We start from the raw sequence: 22,521 nt of genomic DNA on the forward strand, positions 1-22,521 counted from the left end.
AAAAAGTAATGGTAATTTTTTTGGTACTGTTCATAGAGTGCTGATAAAAAGTTATATTAGTGTCATTTAAGGAAAATTGTACCATTGTGTCAGTTTTAGTTGCAATGTCAATGTAGCCATCGTAAATGAAAAATGAGTAAGAATGGAAAGCTGCCTATAGTTGATATTGGCATTGGACTTAAATATGCAGATTTATATGTACAGACTTTGTGGTCATGACAGTCATCCAAAAATGATGTCATAAAAATCTTGCTTATCCTTTTAAATATTTAATACATTGCAAATACATTTTTCCATGTTGAAACATAAACAATGTCATAATCAGTTAAATGAGTTTTATGATAAATTTGGCCACAGCACACATCTCTCCCTTTCTCTCTTATGGTTCATTTAAATACCGCAGATATTTGTCCTTGTGGCAGGCAGCTGGGGGCTGTGCCCAGCCGGGATGCCGAGAAGGACCGGGAGAGGGACTATGCCTCCCCCGGACCATGAGAGTTTCATCTGTTAGTGCACTTCTATACTTTTATTAATTTTTATTACACTACAGCCACATGATTAGATAGCTGCATGTACTATATAAGCAGGTTTACAGGTGTTCCAAATTATTTGAGAGTATTATTTCAGAATATTAGTTTACTTTTACAATACAGTACATAGCAAGTATGACAGAGGACAGAATGATCTAATCAAATTGTATTGTCATGTTGTTTTTCTAATATTAATATGTTTATCTTTAAATTACAATTTGGAAAATGCAAGGGTGAGAGAACTGTCAATTTAGGCTTTGAAAGCTGTAGGTTTCAACTTCCTGTTTCTCCTGCCAAAAGCCTACTGTTGCTCAACTAATAAATTATTTATCTAGACTTGCTCTTTTAAACCTCTAGGTAATGTGACAATTTTAAAGTGTGAGAAGGACTACAATAAATAACACTAATAGTTTGAATTGGCATCTTCTTATTAAATTACCACTTCCTTATTATTCCTCACTTAAAATCTTGAACTATTAGTTACAAGGAGATATGCTAAAATTGTTAATCCAGTTAAACATACACTCTTGCAGACGCCCTTGTAGAACAGGGACACTTTCACACATTGATGGTGTGTTTTTTTTTTGTTGTTGTTTTTGAAGTAAACATCAAAAGGTAAATTTACATGCTTAAAGCCAAAAGACTGCAGCACATCTGGAGAAAGCGTTTCACGTGACCAGGTTCAGTTTTACTGATATGGGGGCCTTAGGCAAAGATTGAAATGGGGCTCTCATCAGTCCCATTACTCACTCTTTTCAATACTAATCAAGGGGTGGGAAATTTTGATCATGGTGGGCGGAATTGTCAGTAATGACTCATGCAGTGGGCTGTATAAAATCAAGGTGTGCCTATGAATCCAGGCAACCTAGCATGTGTTAACGACAAACATTAACTTTAAAAGTAGTTTTCTAAATCTATTAGCCGTGAACAGGATCACATGGGTTGCCGGAGCCTGTCCCAGCTAGCATAGGCAGGAACAAACCATGCACAGAGCAACCATGTCCATAGCTGGGCGAGCACACACACACACACGCACGCACGCACGCACGCACGCACGCACACACACACACACACACACACACACACACACACACACACACACAGACAACATACACACACATACTCCAACCATACACTACTATTTAATGAGATGCAAAGAGTTTCATCTGTTAGTGCACTTCTATACTTTTATTAATTTTTATTTTGTTAAAAGACTGTCTCAGAACTGAAACCAATGGCACATGCACAGTGGGTTGGCAAGGCCATGGAAACAAATCCTGAGTAATGCGCAGTCTGTAGAAATCAAGCAAAGAAACTTTGGTAAACTTAGTTGTAAGTTGTCTCGTTGCCCAGGAGTTTGGTTACTTTCAGCTGCAAATCTTCTTGCATACTGTCCACATTAACAGCAAAAGGATATGAAAAAAATTGCAAAACGTTCTCAAAGAAGGATGATAACCTGTGCTGCATGTATGGAAGTGCGGGAGTAATCTGTTTAGGTCAATAATCTACTGTAAATCTGATTTTGTCATTGTAATCTTCTTCTTTCACATTTATAAATGGTGCTCTTGCAGAGTCATAGTGACACCTAAAATTCTGCTTTCAAAATACATGCTGCCAACATAATCCATTGCTGATAAATAATCCAAGTGCAAATTCATATTCTTTAGAAATGAACACACAAGACAAACCCAAGCAACCAGCTATAACCACATGCGTTCATCCCTCTGCAGACTGTCCCTATTCATGTAGTAAAAGTTTCTTTTCTTTAATTACTTCTTGAATGACACCACTTAGTAACTTACTATGCTTACACCATGCCAACTGCAGCATCATCTTATTAGCAGCACCACACAAGGGCCAGAAAATACAATGCTACTACTTCAGCTGGAATCAACCTGTAAAAACAAGATGCCTACCTCTCATTATAAGAGTTGGCACTATTATGATTAGCATCAGAAGTGTAAGAAGTGGTGGGTGTTTGATACTGCATTAATTGCAATGTCATTAAATGGCCTACAAAAAATTAGCTAATATTAAGCTGAAAAAAAGATGTTATCTTCGGAACCTGGGCAACAAACTTTTTACCTTCTTTGATTTTCTATTCATTAACTTGTGTTTTGTAGTACAGGAAATTGACGCTGCTACTCTATGAGCTTCTTTGCTTTACTTTGTTATAAGTTTACTCTTTCAGGCTTCACCTCCAACTGCATGCTGGTATCGTCACACCATTGAACAATCCATTATAGCATGGACTAAGAGGACCCCTGTGATGGTGCGAGTCAGCCCCATTCTACCAGGTCCTTCTGGGCACCTCTTGAACCCACCGCTGACGATAGCATACCCAAGGGATGAGCCTAGCAGATAAGAACATTCACACAAAGCAAGGGGTACGTGCAAAAGTCCATCAGTGCTTTAATTAAAAACCATCCAAAAACAAGGTGATCAAATCAGTGCAGTACTCAAAATGATCTTCATAAATAAATAAGTGATGGTGGAAGTCAAAAACAGGTCAATAAATAATTCAGTAAACACTCTGTCAGAGTCAGAGACAGTCCACAAAACTATAAGGCCCTGGCGGCTCTCCCCTTATCCTGTTAGGACCTCGCAGGAGGAGGAGATAACCCCCGACAGGTGCAGTCAACCATCAAATCACAGGCCTTGGTCCCTGCTGTCCAAGGCTACACAGCAGGGCTCTCCATCCGAGCCAAGGTCCCCATTTTCCATGGCACTCAATAGGGCTCCCAATCCAAGAAAATCACCATCATCTCACCTTTTTTCCTATAAACTGCAAGATCTTCTCTCATTTTGCTCTTCACCTTGACTGTGCAACTCAGGCTTTGGTAACTTTCCACCCCTGCATTTCCCAGAAAGCCATTCCCCTAAAAATAACATGTACAATAATGATGCCTTACATCAAACATTTCTTTATATTGCATATTTTCATTCAAAACATATATCTGAAAGTCATTAACAAGAAGTAAAAGAAAAAAATGACAAAGGACAATTAGGGACGTCCTCTTATTCTTTATATACAGTAGAGGATCTGCATTGAAATGCAAGTTTGTTTTGTCAGATCTCTCCCTGTCATCCAATACATGGTATTGTTACATTGATGGACAACTCCCCCAAAATATTTTTCCAAGTAATGCACTGCTTAAACAAAAAAGGGAAACTACCAGAGCTATTCTAATTCAAAATTTCCTTGTACATAACCTTTCCTCTCACCTTTTCAGTGGCTGTGCACTTGACATTATTTCCATCGCTGACATACAGGTCACATATCGCTGTGGGTCCATCACTGAATACAGCAACATAACCACAGGAATAATTATGTGTACATTCTGTGGATAAAACAATGCAACTTTAAATCAGTTAATCAGAATACTTTTCTGGGGAATAATGTGATAAAAAACAAATGTTTGTCCTTTTATATAACATCAAGTGAAACAGTTTAAAATTAGTTATTTATATATTGTCAAATATATATTTTTTTAGATATTACTGTTCATGTTCACTCACCTGAGATGCACTGGGGAAGAAGAAACCTGATATTATCATTAGAGGATTTGGAGAACAGAATTGAAGAGTCCTCTGCATTCAAAGTCCACTGCCTTGGAGAAAGGTCTTCAAACTTCCGTAACTCTGTAAATATTGCACAATTGCTTCTTAAAAGTTAAATCAATGGAGGTAGTTCAAAACAAGCATACATAAATTTTCTAATTATACTGAAATACAATCAATATCAAGTCATCACAACCCATGTTGCACTCAAAAGCTTCACACAAACCTTAACAATCGGTGCCATCTTTCATGCTTGCATACTTCAAGAAAACCACCAAAATCTTAGGTTAATGTAGTTTATGTTACTACTCTCTTATATGATGAGTCTTAAAACCTATATTTACAGGGACACTTTTTTCCCGTCAACACAACCAGACGCTGCTTTCCTTTTCTTATTAGCAGGCAGTGAGACATAGAGGTCAAGGCTTTGGACTTCAAAACTTGAGGTTGTGGCTTCAAATCCTGCTACTGACACTGTGCGACCATGAGCAAGTCACTTCACCAGCCTGTGCTCCAATTTGAAACACAAAAGAAATGCAACCAAATGTTGTAAGTCAGCATGGATAAAGGCACCGTCATATAAGTTAATAAAATAAAAATATATTGTTCCATTCTTGACTTCTTTGAAATGAATATATCAGTCTCTGCAGATGAGCAACAGGATTGCAAATTGGTAAAATTAAATAAAGTCTATGAACACATAATTCTGCCAAAGGCTTTTATTCATAGCCTAGTTTTGTTTACAGCATAATGTAGGGGAACAATGAAAATAAAAAAGTAAAAAAAAGATTATTGCTAAAGAAGAATAAAGGAACCAATCACTTTGAGTATATGGCCTGTAATAATTCATTGTTATATTTATGGCTGCAACTTCCCTTCTGGGAATTACAGAGGAAAGAAATCATTTCACCTCAGAGAGATATGACAGCCTTATGGTAGTATTAAAAAAAGGATGATCTGTTTTTGGAGAAAACTTTCAGATAAATAAACTTGCTCTATGAAAGAGCTTCCAGATGGACCAGAATTGGACTGTCACATATCTGGGAAGTGAAAGATATGATTTAAACAGAACGAGAGATGAACTGAAGTCAAAAGTCAGAAGCAAGCCATAAACCAGTAGGACACTGAAACTGCTGTCAAAGCCAAAACGCTAATGAAAGCCCAAAGTCAAAAAGGAATGCTGAAGTTTTCAATACCAGAATTAACTAAAGAAACGTGCACAGAGCTCTGTCTATTACACAAAATTTCATAAGAGAAGAGACTTACCATGCCCGTATCTACAAACGATATTGAAGACCTGCCTCCCTCCTTCATTCATTGGTCAAGAGTCCTGTCTTCAACTTAAACACATGGCACTAAGTGAAGGGGCTTCCTATGTGTGGACTGCTTCAATTTTATGAAGTTATTTATTTAACAATATTTTAGCAAAAATAATTACATATGTTTTGCAAATTGTGAGCATACAATTGGATGACTTCATGTGTGGATTATGTCATTGTTTGTGTTTTCCAACATTGGTCACCATTGGGTCTTGTTCTGTCAGAAATGTTGCTATGTCCTTTCTTTATGAAAATATGAAATTAAATTTTTTCTTGGCTACAACTACAAACTGGGGTAAGTAATATATAAAATATCATTTTGGATGGAGTATTCCTTTAGGATCACTCTCTAATCACTTCTATAGAGTTAGCCATTCTGTAATATTGTTCTACCTCCTATAATTTTGTGAACTTTCTTTTATTTGTCAATATTGCTTATATTGTTTCACATAATAACCACAACTTCAACAGCCTTACTTTGGATTCACTCCATACACAGTCTCCTGTTTTGGATTAAACTTTCAAACCAGTCACTGCTCACCCACCACCCCCTTAGCTTTTATTTTGTAACATTCAAACCGAACTATAGACTCAACTAGTAGTATAAGAAAATAAAAAAAGTACCAACCTGCACTCAGATGAGGAAACTGAACCTCTCTGGCAGTATGCTTTTCTTTTAGTTTATTGAATGCAAATATTGCACTGTGCTACACATTTTATAAAAAACAGGTTATTTGATTTAAAAAAAAAAAAGAAAAATGCTTACGTTACATATCCCAAGCATTAACACTATTCAAAGATTCAATTATAGTCTAGGTTAAAAGTGTATTTTTATGGGACCCAAATTAAATGTAGATTTGAATGTCTTCTCTGACAGTTTGTATGTCTTTCAAATGTATGTGTGAATAAATTGGGTTCCTTTGGGGGCTTTGGTGCCCTCTGCTGTTAATATGATTAGTGACTAAACTGGACCGGTGGAGTGAGTGTGAGCATAAAGGATAATAAGCTCAACTTCATCTGTTAATGCCACAGCAGGCTTTTTCCCCCACAAAAATGAGGACACAAAAATGTTTTTAACTTGCTGTGTTCTGTGCAGTAGATTAACACAATTTCACTATATTGCATAGACTTGGCTGCTATTAATACTAAATCTGAAATAGTCAAAATGTTAAGACAAGAGAACCAGTACGATAACATAAATAGCAGACAATAGGATGTATACGAAGACTATGCAGTGGTATTTGTAATTGACAGAACTTGGACATCAGGTCAGTTTAAGGTTAAGTTACCTAAGGCATGGAGTTTACAAACTCTCCTGGGGACTCATGTATAAACAGTGCATATGCACAAAAATATTGTATACTCCCATTTCCACGTTCACTTCGAGATGTATAAAAACTAAACTTGGCATAAAGTCACACACATTCTCATGCCAGCCTTACCCTGTACGTATACACATTTCCACTTTTGTCTGTACGTCATTTTTTAGTGTGAGTTCTATGCACCGCATTATGCATGAGGCCCCTGGTGTTCATGTGTTTTGAAGCTGAAGGTAATTTTAGTACTCCAAAGAAGCCAAGAGTGGCTGTCCATGGGGGCTTGTGTGCTAGTATACCATGTGAAGACCTGTTGTCTCATCCACTACAACTGACTGACTTTACAATTAATCAATCACTCCTTGAGTCAGTATCACTAGTAACAAGTGAAACAATTTGTGTTAAATTGAATTTGTAGCAAAGCTTCAAATTTTATTATCCAAAAAAATTCACAGTATAAAATGTGTTTCGCCATTAGTGTTTTCTCCATTAACACATATATTTTCATGTCATCTGCAATTTTTCTCCTCTACATGGAAAGGCATGGCACAATGTATTTTGGAGCAGAGCATGAAAAGATGGGGCATGTCTAGAGAGCATTTGCTGTACCTGCAGGCACTGCTAAAATCCATTTACTTGGGTATTTGATTGTTGGCGAGTCTACAGAAGGATCTTAGCAAACATATAAACAATGCCCCCCTTTGGGCAAACTTTTAATTGTTGTAGCAAAGTAAGTAAAGCAGCGAATTAGTATTTTAGGTGAGTTTTGAAGTTTGATTATTAAAGGATAAATTAGAATTTGAATAAATTCAAAAAATATTATTTTTGTATTGGCTAAAAGTGCATGATTTTTTATATATTAGTTGTAACATTAATGCAAAGGCATTTTATGCTTTGTAAGAATAAATTGTTTATAGACACATTAGTATTGTGTTGTTTATTCTTTTTATTATTAATTAATAAATTGTAAATCTTCATAATTACACATAATTTAACTGATCAAACAAAAACTAAACACTAAAAAAAGTTTCAAGAAAAGGCCCACTATGGAGCAGCATAGAGGTAGCATTGCTGCCTCACAGAAAGGAAATTGGGATTCAGATTCATGGAGTTTGTCTATTTTTCCCGTGCCCATGTTGGTTTCCACCCACAGTCAAAGGTCAGGCAGGTTAAGTCTGTGTCACATTAGACGACTTTTCCAGTCATTTTCAGTTATAGCTTCATTTACATAACCTTAGCCAGCTGAGGCAGTCGGCAGCACACTCCTGTGAAACCAATCACCTAATGTGACATACCTAACAACTGAGACCCACTAGTCTGCGACTGGCTAGGATAAAATCAAACAGGTTTGATTTTCTCGTTTGTGTAAGAGACAGGCTATGTATGCAGAAGAGCCGTCAACCAAGCAAGCCGATGAATCCTCATCTGAAAGTATAATGCAAAGAATGTAGTGATGAGGAATAAGGAACACGTGTGTTTTGAACCACACAAACAGTAGAGAAGTGTGCCTGATGTGTCATATTTTATATACTATAATAGCATGGAAAAAAGAATTAAAAGGCAAAGACTGCTACTGATCTCGCCACAGCTGTTAACCCCTTGTGAAGTGCTGTTCCGTCAGGCAACACACTATTGGCTGTCAGAAAATGGGGCAAGCATGCATGCATGTATTGGAAGATGGTCACTCAGGTCCATAAAATGTGACATGGGCTTCAATTTTCAATCATATAATTTGACATGGTGCAACTACGATATAAGCGACTACAATCAATGAATCTGACATGCCTCCCAACAAAAAGGTACTGTAACGTGACATTGGTTTTAGGTGACTGTTGATGGTAAATTGGACCTATGTGGTTTGTATGAGTGTGTTCACCCTGTGATGGGCTAGTGTCCCGTCAAGGGTTTTTTACTATCTTCATCCATTGCTGGCTGGAAAAGGTTCCAGGTGCTCCACAACCCTACCCGGGATAAGAGGGTGTAGAAAGAGCATGAATGGACTAGTAAGGTATGGACTTTATTCTGGTTCATGACGTACTCTGGGCTCCCTGTCTGTTTGTCCATGTTGGCCCAGTGTTTTGGGGCCAATATGCAAATCCCTATTTGGCTGTTGTTGGCTGCCTGCATAGGGCCAACATGTTTGCCCACACTGGGGCAACACTGGCCTAAATTCAGTTTGTTTTCTGGGATCCTGGCTTGGATCAGCTTGCAAAGTTGGAGACAGTAGGCACAGATTGTGTTACCTCTGACCCTAAATGTGAGGTATGATGCGGAAACGTACAGCGTGAATGTGCAGGTAGGCAGCAAACTGTTTAAAAGAGAGTTTGTGGAGCCATGTGGAAGGAGCTGTAGAAGATTTAAGTGGCATCGCAAGTAGATTGTGGTTTTTGCTGGGCAGTCACCCATAGCGAACAATATTCCTTACTTTCCATCCCACCAAGCTTTAATAAAAATAACAAACTCATTTTAGTGAACTTTGCGATTCACAATTCCAAAATCACTCAACTTTTAGGGGTAATTTCATAAAACTATGAGAAATTAAACTCTATTTTGCTCATCACTATATATTACAAATAGTAACATCAGAAAGCTGATGAACAAATGTATTGTAGAGTTGCTGTAGTAGAGCTGGTACCTTGGCACTGAGTCTCTGTGTAAGCCATTATACTTTCAGTCCACTCCAGCTTTTCTCCATTATCTTGGACACAGAACCATTTTTGAGAGTTGATGTCTTTTTGACTTGCTTTGTATTCTCCTTTATCATTGCACTGAAGGCCTAAATTGTTGGCAAGACAACTAGTTACACCTACAAAAATTAAAAGAAGACAAAGTCAGCCATTTTTCTTAACAAGGAATTAAAGCACTGCTGCCCTTGTATACATTGGGAATGAAATGACTGCACATTCTTTTGTTTTCACTAGATCTAGTTGTAGGTTGTTTCACTTCCATCTTGATAATTGTGGACATTCATTATTGTTCATTGATTTGTCAGCATGTTAGCTTTGGAATAGCAAGTGGGTGTTCTCAGTAATCAGTAATCAGAGTCCTATTTCTAATCATATTGGAGAACCATAAGTATTTATTTGAGATGGTGCTGGATGTAAGTGCCTGCCAGAAACTTATAAGTGTGCTATGCCTCTGCACATGCCTATTTTGAATCTTCTTCTTCTTCTTTCAGCTGCTCCCGATAAGGGTTGCCACAATAAATCATCTTTTTCAATATATTCCTGTCCTCTGCAACTTGCTCCATTATACCCACCACGTTCATATCCTCTCTCACCATATCCACAACCTTCTCTTAGGCTTTCCTCTTTAACTCTCCATCCTTAACATCCTTTTAGCAATATACCCAGCATCTCTCCTCTACAAATGTCCAAACCAATGCAATCTTGCCTCTCTGATTTTGTCTCCAAAAATTCCAAATTGAGCTGATCCTCAATATATTCATTTCTAATCCTGTCCATCCTTAATACTTCCAATATAAAGACTTTTTACTTTATACTTGGTTTGGGGACACTTTCATCTGTTGTCTACCTTACTAAAAGGATAAGTGTGTGTGTGTCTGTCCAGTTGCTATGACTCTGTTATTTAACAGATGGCGCATCACAAACATCAGTACTGCTTTTATGAATTCAGTGGCAAATGGCATTAACAGACATATAGCAACTGGATTGACACACTGCACTGCAAACATTAATTCTGAATAAATTCAACTGAGAGTAAGTGCCAAATGGACAGAAATCAGTGTACCCACCTTAATAAAAAGACAAGGGTCTGTGTGTCTTTGTATCTGTGTGTTCATCCAGATGGCGCATTACAAACAGTTGCAGTAATAAAATGCACTGTATTTTCCATTCCAACAGGTGGCACCTCACAAAAATTATCAGTAGTGCATTTTATTACCTGAAATGTTTGATGTGCCATCTGTTGGAATGACAAATGCAATACATTGTATTTCTGCATGCATTGCAATATACATTCCAATATATGGTGCACTGCAAATGAGGGCTTTGTTGATTACTAAGATTTCAACATGTCTTAGATGAGTAGCAGGGTTATTTTCATTGGATAAGAGAGTCTGCTAAGCAAATAAATGTAAATGTTCTCATGTTCTTCACCTTGTACCACTCCATCCTATTTCTTTATCTTTCTCAGTCTGCAACCTTCAACTCACTGCTGAAACTAAACTAAGCTGACTCATCTCTTCATGCATTAAGTCACTACCAAACAGGACACTGATATAGGGTATGGGTTCAAATTCAGACTTTTCTATCTGTGGGCATATTTAATTTTTATAATGAACAGCCCCATCTGTTCTTATGCTTATACTTTATCTCTGATTGTCACAAAAGATCAGTCAAGGAAACTTCTTGCCTTATTATTGCAGGGGTCATTTTACCCTAACAAACAACAGGCAAAGAGGTGATCATTGTTGTAGTTAATGACACTCCACATCATAGGCCTTGCTTTTTTGACATTGCAGCAAAGACCACAGCGATGAGAGTTGTCAACCCACTGTCCAAAGCCATTATTCAACAATGTATAGATGGTGGCACATTACTGTAGATGGAAGATACAAACATCACAGTTCAAAAGTTCCTACTACTATATGTCATTTAAACAGGTAACATAAAGAATGGGATGTTCACTAACTCTGTGGTGGGCTGGCACCCTGCCCGGGGTTTGTTTTCCTGCCTTGTGCCCTGTGTTGGCTGGGATTGGCTCCAGCAGACCCCCCGTGACCCTGTAGTTAGGATATAACGGGTTGGATAATGGATGGATGGATGGATGTTCACTAACTCTGATTTCCCTCCTCGTTCCTTAATGTATTGGTCTGCAGAGTCAGTCCTGGAGGGCTGTAGTGGCTGAAGGCTTTTGTTCCAACCAAGTTTTTTAATAAGAGGTCAATCTTTGCTGTAGAAGCAGTTATAGCTCAAGTAACATTTTTATACTTCATTTTAGTCTCACTTGTTATGATTCCAAATCCTAAATTGCTTATTTTTCTCTTAAGGTGGAGTGATGACTCTGAGGATAAGGATCTGTGCAGGTATGTGGAAGGCTGCCGGTTCAAATCCTGTAACTGCCGGAAGGGATCCTACTCCGTTCGCACCTTGAGCAAGCCCCTTAAGCTGAAAATTGCTCCAGGAGTGCCGTACAATGGCTGACTCTGTGCGCTGACCTCCAAAGGTCGTGCGAAAAGGAATTTCTCCTTGGGGATTAATACAGTGTACCAAATAAACAGCTGCTTTCATTGTTTTTAATTACTCCATATTAACAATAAGATGCAAATGACAAAGGATCCAGCAATTCTCTATCCACTCCCACCAGTGTGTATTCATTATGGACTAGCTGATGCAATAAAATATTTGCAAGGAAACCAAGGAGAATTACTCATCTGCTTCAGGCTACAAATCATTGGGCTGATATCCTTGGAAAGAAAAAAGATCAGTGACCTAACATGGCAGAATGAAAACACTACAACCCATAGATTGACAAAGATTGGCTTTTAATTAAGAATTCAGATTGAAACAAAAACCTGCAGTCGCTGCGGCCTTCCAGGACAGACTTTGCAGACCAATGTCTTAATGTATTCTGTTTAATGCATTGTGGATTGCTTTTGTTAACCAAAAAAAGAACACAAAGAAATTCAACATTAGGAAATCCCTGACCTGAAGAATTCTTTGTGGTGGCACAGTGATTAGTGCTACTGATTCATAGATTCCTCGCTTTCTGTTTGAATCGCACCTTCGGTTGCTGTTTGTGTGCATATTCTCCCTGTGTCTGCATGACATTTTCTCCAGGTATGCCTTTTTCACCTCCACACCCTCAAAGGTTAGGTTAAGTGGTCATTGATAAATTGGCACAGTGTGTAGTGTGGATGTCAATGTGCATGTATGTGAATGTCCGGTGATAGACTGGTGCTCAAACCACATTTGTTCCTAACTTGCTGCAAGGATTGGCTGCTGTTCCTCTCAACCCTGAATTGGATTATGTCAGTATGACACCAGTGACTGATGGCAAACTACATTACAGACTGACGAACACCACTTGCTTTGCTAACTGTTGCTCCATGTAAATTCTCCTTTTTAAAACTTACAATGTGTGGCTTTGAAGGAGCCAGTGAAGACAGTTATTCTTCCTGCCGTGCATTTGTTACAGGAAACGTGTCCTTCCTTATCCTGATAGGAGCCAAGTGGGCAAGTGAGGCAGGCATCTCCACTGAAAAAGGTTCCTGCTGGGCATATTGCTAAAAACAGAAGAAAAGACAGATAAAACAAAATATGGAGACACCTAATTCAGACAAGATGTTCTGATCTTGGTAAATTAAACAAAGTTCAGAAAAGAGGGAGGGAAGGTGAAACCACAATGTAGGTGTTCAAGCAAACACAAGAGGGGTTAGCGATGCAGTAAAGCAGAACATAGCTGCGTAAATTTGGTATACATGGTGGCTTAAAGCATTTTTATTTAGAAAAACAAGTAGTCAACAAGTAGTCAGATGAGGAAAAGATCTGAAAGATGTAAGAGATTCATTGAACCGACATCAAAACTTCATCAAAACAATGAAGTAATGACAAGCAAAAATTATGATGAATGACTAAAGGGTAAAGATATGGACAAAAAAAATAAAAGATTAAAGAATTAAGGGAGTCAAATTAATGGTGGTGTAGTGGAATGAAGACAGCTGTTTGTTTTAGGTGTCAGAAGACAACAATTGAAAGTAACATCCAGGATTAAGCAATGCTATAACTGCATCCAGCCAGTCCTAGGACCGCAAAGGTAAACAAAAAATACACTCCAAAAAAAAAAAGATATATTTTGAAACACAGTGTTTGAGTTGTTGAGTCCTCATCAGGAGAGGCCTGAAGTGGAACAGGAAAGATCTCTAAGAGAAAGAAAGGGAGAAAAGGCACAGGAAACAAAAGGAGCAGAAGGACAAATATAATACAGCCATCTGAGGACATTTACTGTAAATGGTTAACTGGTCACTCAGGCCTTTAATAATGAGAGACAAGAATCTGAGGCAATGTCCACATTACTATGTTTTCATTTTAAAATGGAGTCTTTGGATTAAAACAATCTTCATTCACACTACCATTTATACATTGTTTGCTCAATTAACTCCGGTTACACTAAAATAATCAAAAATGCATATGAAGCAGTGGTTTGCACAAACAGGGCGAGCGCATAGACAGCCAAGAGATTTATCTCAAATAAGTAGCGACCAGTAAATTTGCCTTTTACACATATATGCAGTGTTCATTCTGTACCAAACTGCAACTTAGATGCATGTAGGTAAGCAACACAAGTGCTGTCAAAAGCAACTCCTCTATGTCCACTATGTTGGAATATGGTTTTCTTCTGTGATGGATGACCAATCAGAAAATGAAGTGTTGTAACAATGACGATCCAATCAGGGAAGAGCTATATAACAAGCATAAACAAATCAGAGCACAACTGGAGTTTGCGTTTTTAAAAATCTATGTTTTTACAAATCCATATTACACCACAGAACAGCCACTTTTAGAACTGTATTGAACTGGAGAGTGTTTTCAAAAGTCTCCATTCATGGGGGTAAAAAAATGCCAGGGGTAGTGTGGATGAAAAGCAAAAACGGACAGTAAAATGAGTGCTTTTAAATGAAAATATAGTATATTGGACGTAGTCTGAGAATGAGTTTAGCTTCTTCTGATTTCCTCTGATAAGTGACTTTGAATCCTTATGGTAGAATAAAGACATCTGAAGGTGTTAATGATACATGGATACTATTGGTCTTTGATTCTAATTACATGTTATATAAAAGCTGTCTGCCTGATGTAAATTTTAAGACACTTTCTAAAATAAATGCTGTAAATAAAGTTTTGAACAGACAAGTGACTTCTGTTATGATTTCCACCTATCCAGAGGGACAAGATTAAACCATTTTGTATGAAGCAGTAGCTCTTATTGCAACATGGCATACACAAGGTGGATTGTGGCAGTGAAATTTTGTGGCCAGCTGTGTCTTCAATGCTGCAGATACAGTATATCTAATCACTCTGAATATATAAGTAATATATAGTAGGCAATATGCCTAATTTAAATTTATTCTGAAATCTGATTCATACATTGCCCCTTCAGTAAATGAACGACAACCCTTATATTGTTAGAAGGCTGTCTTTTGATCAACCCTTTCAAACTCCTCAGGCCTGGTTTTCTTGTTCTCTAGACCTATCTCACCCACATATCTTCTCTTAGGAAGAGGTACAAGAGTAAAGAAGGCTCAACTTTCAAAATATTATCTTTTGAACTTTCTTCTTGTTTTTTTTTTTTTTTTACTATGGAGGTATCTCTCACCTATTCTTCTACTTTATTTCTAAGCATGCAGTTCAAAATGATCTTGTCTTTTAATATAAAATGATGTATAGCTATACAGTAAGTCATTCTGCCTTAATGAGAAGTTTCCTATTCTTTGGCATTGTTACATTGGTCCTAACATGTTCATATATGTGTGTGTGTGTGTGTGTTTGTTTGTTTGTTTGTTTGTGTTCACCCACCCCATTCAGGGATTATTCCTGCCTTGTGCCCAGTGCTTGCTGGTATAGGCTCTGGCTTCAATGCAACACTGCCTTAGATAAGTGGATTAACCAAATGAATGGATGGATTAGTATTGAAGGTAGTAATGTCAAGAAGGACTACAATAACAGTAGTGATTTCTTTGTTTAGAGGAAGTGAAACCAGCTGAAATTTACAGAAGGATGTTCACTTCAGTACGGAAGTGAAAATGGCATGACTCAACGAAAAGTTTATGAATGGACAGAAAGGTTTAAAGAGGAAGAACAACTGTATCTGAAGAACTTGATTTGGTCGACCATCAACATGGCAAATGCCTTCATCAGAGAAGACCAATGGATTACTTTGTCCGCTGTTGCTGCACATTTGGATATCAGCTATAGATCTGTGAATGCCATAGTACAAAATGACTTGGGGTTCTGTAAAGTTTGAGCAAGATGGGTACCCAAATAGCTTACTGATCTGCATGAGCCAACATCCTTCAGTGAATTTCAGCAGGTTTCACTCCCTTTGCCCAAAGAAATCTCACTGCGGCACATTGTTCAGCAATGGTACAATCCCACAGTGGAGCGTCCATGATCATTTGACCTTGGCATCAGCTAGACTAACAGCAGACTGCTGCACTAAGCATGTTCAAACTACTCATAAGCTGTTGTGAATGTGCTGTATTGCATAAGATTCTACCCATTGCAGTTTTAAATTTTTTGATTTACCCTTGTATTATCCTCTCCCACCCAAACAAGATGTTTGGTTAAAAAAAAGGGAAAAAAAAGGAAAAAGAAAAAGGTAATTGAATTAAACATAAGTAATGGTTTACTGCAATTAACAATTTTCAATTCAATGTAGTCTCTTCCTTCAAAACATCTTTTGTCTTATAATTCAAGTGTGCAGTATATCATCTCATATAAAACATAAAACTGCATTTGATTAAAACACCGGGAGGTTTCTTTCCATAACCCTAAACTAGAGTTGTAAATCTAAGCATCCATACTCGTACACAAAAACACACACACAGTATATTATACAGTATATACACACTTTAAAACAGTATACATTGAATGAGAAAAAGTCACAGTTTGCTGCTTGTGACAAATGAATCAGGGCTCCCAGAAGTGTCTAAAGCAGGTCAAACCCTGGGATTTCCATGGAGTATGACTGGCCTACTGTGGAGAAAACCAGGAATATGAATACTGTCCTTTCTTGTCCCATGACCAGAAGTCATTAAAAAGGATATGTACATTATAAGGACAATTCCTGACCAAAGGCAAGCCACATAAGTAAGAATAAGAAACCTTCCCCTTACAACAATCTTGAACTTATTAAGAGCTCCATCTCTGGTAAGCAGGAAAAAATTTAAGATTCTGTAAAAACTTAAATCACTTATATTTTGAGTATTGTGGCCTGACCCTGGTTAAGAAAATGATATAACATGACAAGGATGGAAAATAAATTCAGACACTTTGTGTTTTGTTTGGCTGGGCACCCCCTAGTAGGACCCTATTTAGTCACTATTATATATAAGTGGCAACCACTGGAGGATCCACGAGCACTGAGAGACATTTTACAAGTTTTTCCATACAAAACATTGGAATAGCTTTTAAATTACACAGCTCTAACAGGAATGCAAAGTTTATTACGTTGCTCAAGTCTCATTGTTTCCAAGTTAACAGAGCTGAGTTGTATTCATAAGAAAGACAGTTAATTCATTCAGGACAATTTAGGCTTCAATGTAAAATGTACCCTGAAAAGTTAACTGGGCTCCACTTCTAGTCTTTCTTTTATGCTGGACCCAAAATATATTACCAGAAGTCATAAATGGCTGCTTGTATTTGACCTTATGGGACAGACTTGTCTCCTGGCATTTGGAGTCATTCAGCTTCAGAACCACACCTTTGCTCCAGTCTTATGTTTCAGCTAGGAATATTATATATATATATGTATATATATATATATATATATACACATATATATACACATATACACACACACATTCTAGGGGACTTTGCCCCCTGTGTGCTTCTCACGCCAACCCCCGGGTATGCGCTACATGCTAGCCTCTTTGCGGTTTTGCTGCTCGCATATGGGGATGCGGATGTACTATTTAAACAGACTTCCGCACGATCACCACCAACTGTTTCAGCATAGTCTATTGATATGCATTTAACCAATCTGCCGTGTAACTGATCGTCAATTTTGTCTTAATTCATCTGACTTCATCGTTTCTCAGTGCTAAGATTGCCTATGTACTCATTTCTTCTGTTGATAACCCTTCGTGATGAAATTCTTCAATAAGATTTGGACATAATACAGTACATCTTCTTTAATTGGGAACTTAAAGTGAAGAAAAAATTAAAATTTATAAGAGCTGAGAGAACAGGAATTGTGTCTGGCAAAAGCATTCACACAAATGAGAGGTGAGAGGGACCACATGTGTGGTTGAATAAAGTTGAGAGGAGGGCATGACTTGAAAAAATCTCATGGCCAAAGTCTCGTCTTATTTAACAGGTAGAGGCCATTGACATTTTTCCCTCCTCATCTTTTCTGACTGTTTTTTCAGTAGTTTTGCATTTGACTACGGTCAGTGTCACTAATGGTAGCATGAGTCGATACCTGGACCCTACAGCGGTTGCAACATGTAGTCCAACTTCTACAGGATGGTAAATAAGCACTGGAACAGTGTTTTGGTGTATTTAAAGGAGTATTACCCTTGAGAGTAGGGGATGAAACTTCTGGAATTCCCGGCTGAACGGGAACGGCCAAGCTGGCATATATAGTGTGTAAAAGTGTAAAAACTGATCAAGAAATAACAGAGTTATAGTTGAAAATAATTAAGGTGGTGCCATTGCTGCAGTTTGCACTTCATCAGACAACAGTTTGAACAGCAAATTTCAAATTTGCAATGCGTCTGTGCCAAGAAACTTGCCATCACAGAATGATGACAAGAAACTGGATGCATCGGTAAAAGCTGAAATGGCGGTGTTTCAGAGCATACGGCAAGCGGCGGGCGTTGTTTAGAACAAGTGTATCAGTGTCTGGATGACTGTGCCGCCTACTTCAGTGGAGGCAGAGCGTGCTTTCTCAGTGGCTGGCATACACTGCATGAAGGTGAGCTCTCGCCTGGACGACTGCACGCTCGACACGTTGTGCTTTCTACGCTCTTATTACCGCAACTAACTAGATACATGTACTTATATGACAGCATGAACTGCTTGTAGTTAAGGTTAGTCTTTTATTGGTGTCAACATATTGCAGTAGTTTTATTAAAAACAAGTGTCGCTTGCTCTAAAACCGTTCACATGTGAGATGCCCGTGCACTGTGTCATTCCTGGGGAGCCCAGGATTCCCTGGAATGACATGCGGGATTCCCGATTTCCCGGGAATGGATTCCCTACTTGAGAGACATAGGGTTTTCACGTCTCCAGGATTTGTCACATGGATACTGATAATTTGCATGGATTCATTTTCATGCTTAAGTTACTAGCTATGTGAATCACTCTTTATATTTATATATATTTACATATACAGTAATTATTGGCAGAGCATGAAGAAACCACCATTTCCTTCTTGGAATCCAAGTGCATTTACAAAATATGCAAAAGTAACAGCAGGTTCACTGTGTCACCAATATCTGAAATGAAAGTTAAGCCCCCGCATACACTGAATTCTTGTGATCTGAAGAACTGGTCAGTAATGTCACAGTTATTAATAACTTACCACATCCTTTAACGCCCAAGATCATTTTGTATCCTGGTAAACATCCCAGCTGGACTGCAGAGGTGTTACTGACAGTGACATCAACCAGGATTGACTCAGAACCAAGGAAAAGTAGGTGAGCATTATTTTTAAGAAATGTGACCAAACGCTCAGCCAGGTTTCCACTGTTGAAGACATTCTCTGTAATTAAACAAATTAACATATTTTATTTTATGATTACAAATTGAGAATAATTTGCAGTTGAAGTAGGAAACTTCAAGATTTTTAAAAATGTAAGTGGATAAGACATTAGGACAACTTAGCAAATGGATAACCGATTGAACTGAATAGACTGAACATCCTCCTCTCAATTGATGTTCTACTTGTACTCTTATGAGAATTTTATCAATAAGTAGTGGTAGACATTGGCATTCAAGAGCCCACCACACTTAACTGTGATTATACCCAGAACACAGTGGTGTAAAGAGACACATTCTGAAGTATGATGGCAGCCAGAGCTTTCTTGAGCCTCAGGCTCTGCTCCACAAATCATCTGAGATGAAAGCCTAACAACAACAAAGTGCAAAGAAGAATGAAGGGGTCTTATGCTGTAAACATTAAAGATTAGATTAAATAAAAAACAAAACAGTTTAGAAGCTCAAAAATCCAAGAGAGATCAGGCTGCTGCTAATTAATAAATAAAACAACATCAATATTCCACATTTCTAATTTCACATACAGTAATATAACTAGAAAAATGCTTAAGCAATGAAATGTCTCAAAAATGAAGGTCTGCATTCAAGAAGCTATCGGTGTAGTGCAATGGCTAACAGCTGCACCACAGCACAAGACATAAGCAAACTTTTCCCACATCAGCTGTGCCACGTAAGCACTTGGATTTAACTTCTGCACAACAGAGCCATTAATTGAAGCCATGGCTGAATCTTGCTGTCTTGAAAAGAATGTGTCTTTTTAATTAATGACACACTCTGAATGAGCCAGGGCACACACACAGAATTTGCTGGCAGATCATTGTCTAATTTTATATTCGGAGACAAACTTTCTCACGATAAAAAAACATAGATCAGAGCATGTGAAGTTTGTTATCATTTTTACAAAACTGATTTGCTACAGCACACAGTGTGCAATAATATTAGTCCAGGTGAGATCACTGAGATTTCAAATTGCTATTAGTATTTCTGGAGCAAAAAACACTGAATCTTATTCCAAAAACAGAAGAAAGAGACTTTGAGCATCAGAGGGGTCATTAATCTAAGTTTCAGCACATACAGTACATTTTTAGACAGAATTCCAATTTGTACACTACACTTTTATGGTTCTTCTATAACACAGTAGCTGTTTTAATAGAGAATTGGGACATCCATCAAAGGGCAGAGATATACAGAGAGAAATTAGCTTTAAGTAACATTCTAATAACAATTTGCAATTAAAAAGAGTCTGTTTTCTGTGCTTGAATGGAAGAGAACCAGACTTTCTAAACTAGCCTTTTCTTTACATACTGTTGCAACCAGGAGGGGGCATGTGCTCCCTTCAAATATATTCATTAGAGATTGCAGCTTTTGCTAAACCAAAAGTCTACAAAAGTCTAGCAAAAGCTGCAATCTCTAATGAATATATTTGAAGGGAGCACATGCCCCCTCCTGGTTGCAACGGTATGTAAGGAAAAGCCAATTTTTTTTATTTTTTGGGGGTTACCACCATTTCTTTTGATTTATGCAACACTTTGAAGATACTAAATATTTTGTATTATGACACAAACAATAATTAAGACAAAAAACCAAAAATTCCTGAGGGTGCACAGGTATTCACCCCCAAAAGTCAATACCTTGTGGAGCCACCTTTTGCTGCAATTCCAGCTGTAAGTCTCTTGAGGAATGTCTACTGTATATTAGAGTTAGTAAACCTCACCACTGTCATTTTCGGTCATTCTTCAAGGCAAAAACGCTCTAACTCCTTCAAGTTCTATGGGCTGTGTTGGTGAACAGCAATCTTCAAGTCATGCCACTGATTCTCAATTGGATTGAGGTGTGGGCTTTGACTCCAGTGTAGCTTTAGCAGCATGTTTAGGATCATTGTCCTGCTAGAAGTTTAGGGTTAGGTTCAGAGAAAGAACTGGGTTCCCATAGGCTCGATCCACATTGCTGCAAAGAGAGCTATTTGTTTATGGTCCTATGAGTGCCCAAAAGGCATGGCCATTGACATAATTTTTTTTGGTCTGTTTTTTAGGGTTAGGTTCAAGTAGGGTTAGGGTTGTCCTTCATCCCAGTCTCAAATCTGTGACAGAGTTTTTCTTTTAATAACCCAACCCTGATCAATACTCCCCCACAACTGTGTATATGACCTGTTTAGAGTGCTCCTTGGTCTCCAACAAACACCAACACAAACAGGGCAGGTCAACCGTACAAAAATAGACAAAATGTTTGCCAAAAGAAACACCAAGGCAGTAGGTAGAAGACATCTGTCAGGCACTGGGTTATCCGGAGACTATTATAGAGCAAGTGAAGTTGGCTGACCACTCTTCCGTGCATTGAAAATAGTTGTATACCTAACATATGATATACTTCCCTAGTGATATGTTGGTGATTCTATGATGAAGAAAGAAAAATGAACACTAAAGTAAGGACACACTCAGCCTCTTTTAATATTGGCTGGATATTTAGAATAAAACAATTTTCCAAGGAAAGCTACTGGCTAAACCCACCGTTGTGGATTTCCTGCAGTCTGCTCTAGCCACTTCCAGTGTGCAGGAGGCATGATTTCTAGGTACGGGAAGTAGCAATGTCTTCCATCTGTCTGTAGGTGCAACTAATGTTCAATGCTGTTGCCAAAACTTTGTACTTTTCTCAAAATATTTGTTTCCAAAATAAGAATATGCATTTGCCAAACATGGGATTCATTCCTTTTATCAGGAAAACTCTACATTGCAAATAGTAGCCCTGATCATATATCGACCATCACCAAACAGGTAGCACATCAGCATTTTTTAACAGCCTGCCTGAATTGCCTCCACTTGTCTCTTCCTATCACCTTGTCAGGTTGCTTATATGGCAATAGTGCTTTCTACCTGTCAGATGGATTGTGTGGGTTCAGCTGTATTTATTTATGGCCTCATTTACCTATTTTAAATAAAATAATGTCTATGGAATAAACCTCACAGATCACTTTGGCACACTTCAGAATCTTTGGCTACAACTGTAAATATATACATACATAAATGTTCAAATCTATTTAATTCAATTTAGGTTTTGGGTCAGTGGTCTACTGCCATTTAGCACTGGGTACAAGGCAGGAAACAACCCAGGACACACATCCACATCCATACCCACTGAGGGGCTGATTTCAAGCCACCAGTTATTCTAAATTGCATGCCTTAGAGGATGTGAAATGGCGACATAAGCAGATTCCATAGTGACAATGATAGTGCTTGGGATATGAACTCAGGATATCAATCTATGAGTCAGAAAAAGTAAGTTATGTATCACCCTACAGTATATTTAGAATAGATATGTACATTTAAAAAATAGTTAAGCA

General features: G+C 37.9%; 1 protein-coding gene across 1 annotated transcript in view; it reads right to left on the minus strand.

Annotated features, from left to right (window-relative positions):
* Positions 1 to 22,521, minus strand: part of tg (thyroglobulin) — a 335,665-nt gene that overhangs the window by 251,288 nt on the left and 61,856 nt on the right. Inside the window, exons 19-24 of the mRNA XM_051936137.1 lie at positions 18,991 to 19,170; positions 12,824 to 12,973; positions 9,362 to 9,532; positions 4,050 to 4,172; positions 3,756 to 3,871; positions 3,301 to 3,409 (exon numbers count right to left, since the gene is read on the minus strand). Coding sequence (XP_051792097.1) covers positions 3,301 to 3,409; positions 3,756 to 3,871; positions 4,050 to 4,172; positions 9,362 to 9,532; positions 12,824 to 12,973; positions 18,991 to 19,170 — 849 coding nt within the window. The remainder of the gene's footprint in view (positions 1 to 3,300; positions 3,410 to 3,755; positions 3,872 to 4,049; positions 4,173 to 9,361; positions 9,533 to 12,823; positions 12,974 to 18,990; positions 19,171 to 22,521) is intronic.

Source organism: Erpetoichthys calabaricus, chromosome 13 (genome assembly GCF_900747795.2).
Source record: "Erpetoichthys calabaricus chromosome 13, fErpCal1.3, whole genome shotgun sequence".
NCBI classification, from domain to species: domain Eukaryota; kingdom Metazoa; phylum Chordata; class Cladistia; order Polypteriformes; family Polypteridae; genus Erpetoichthys; species Erpetoichthys calabaricus.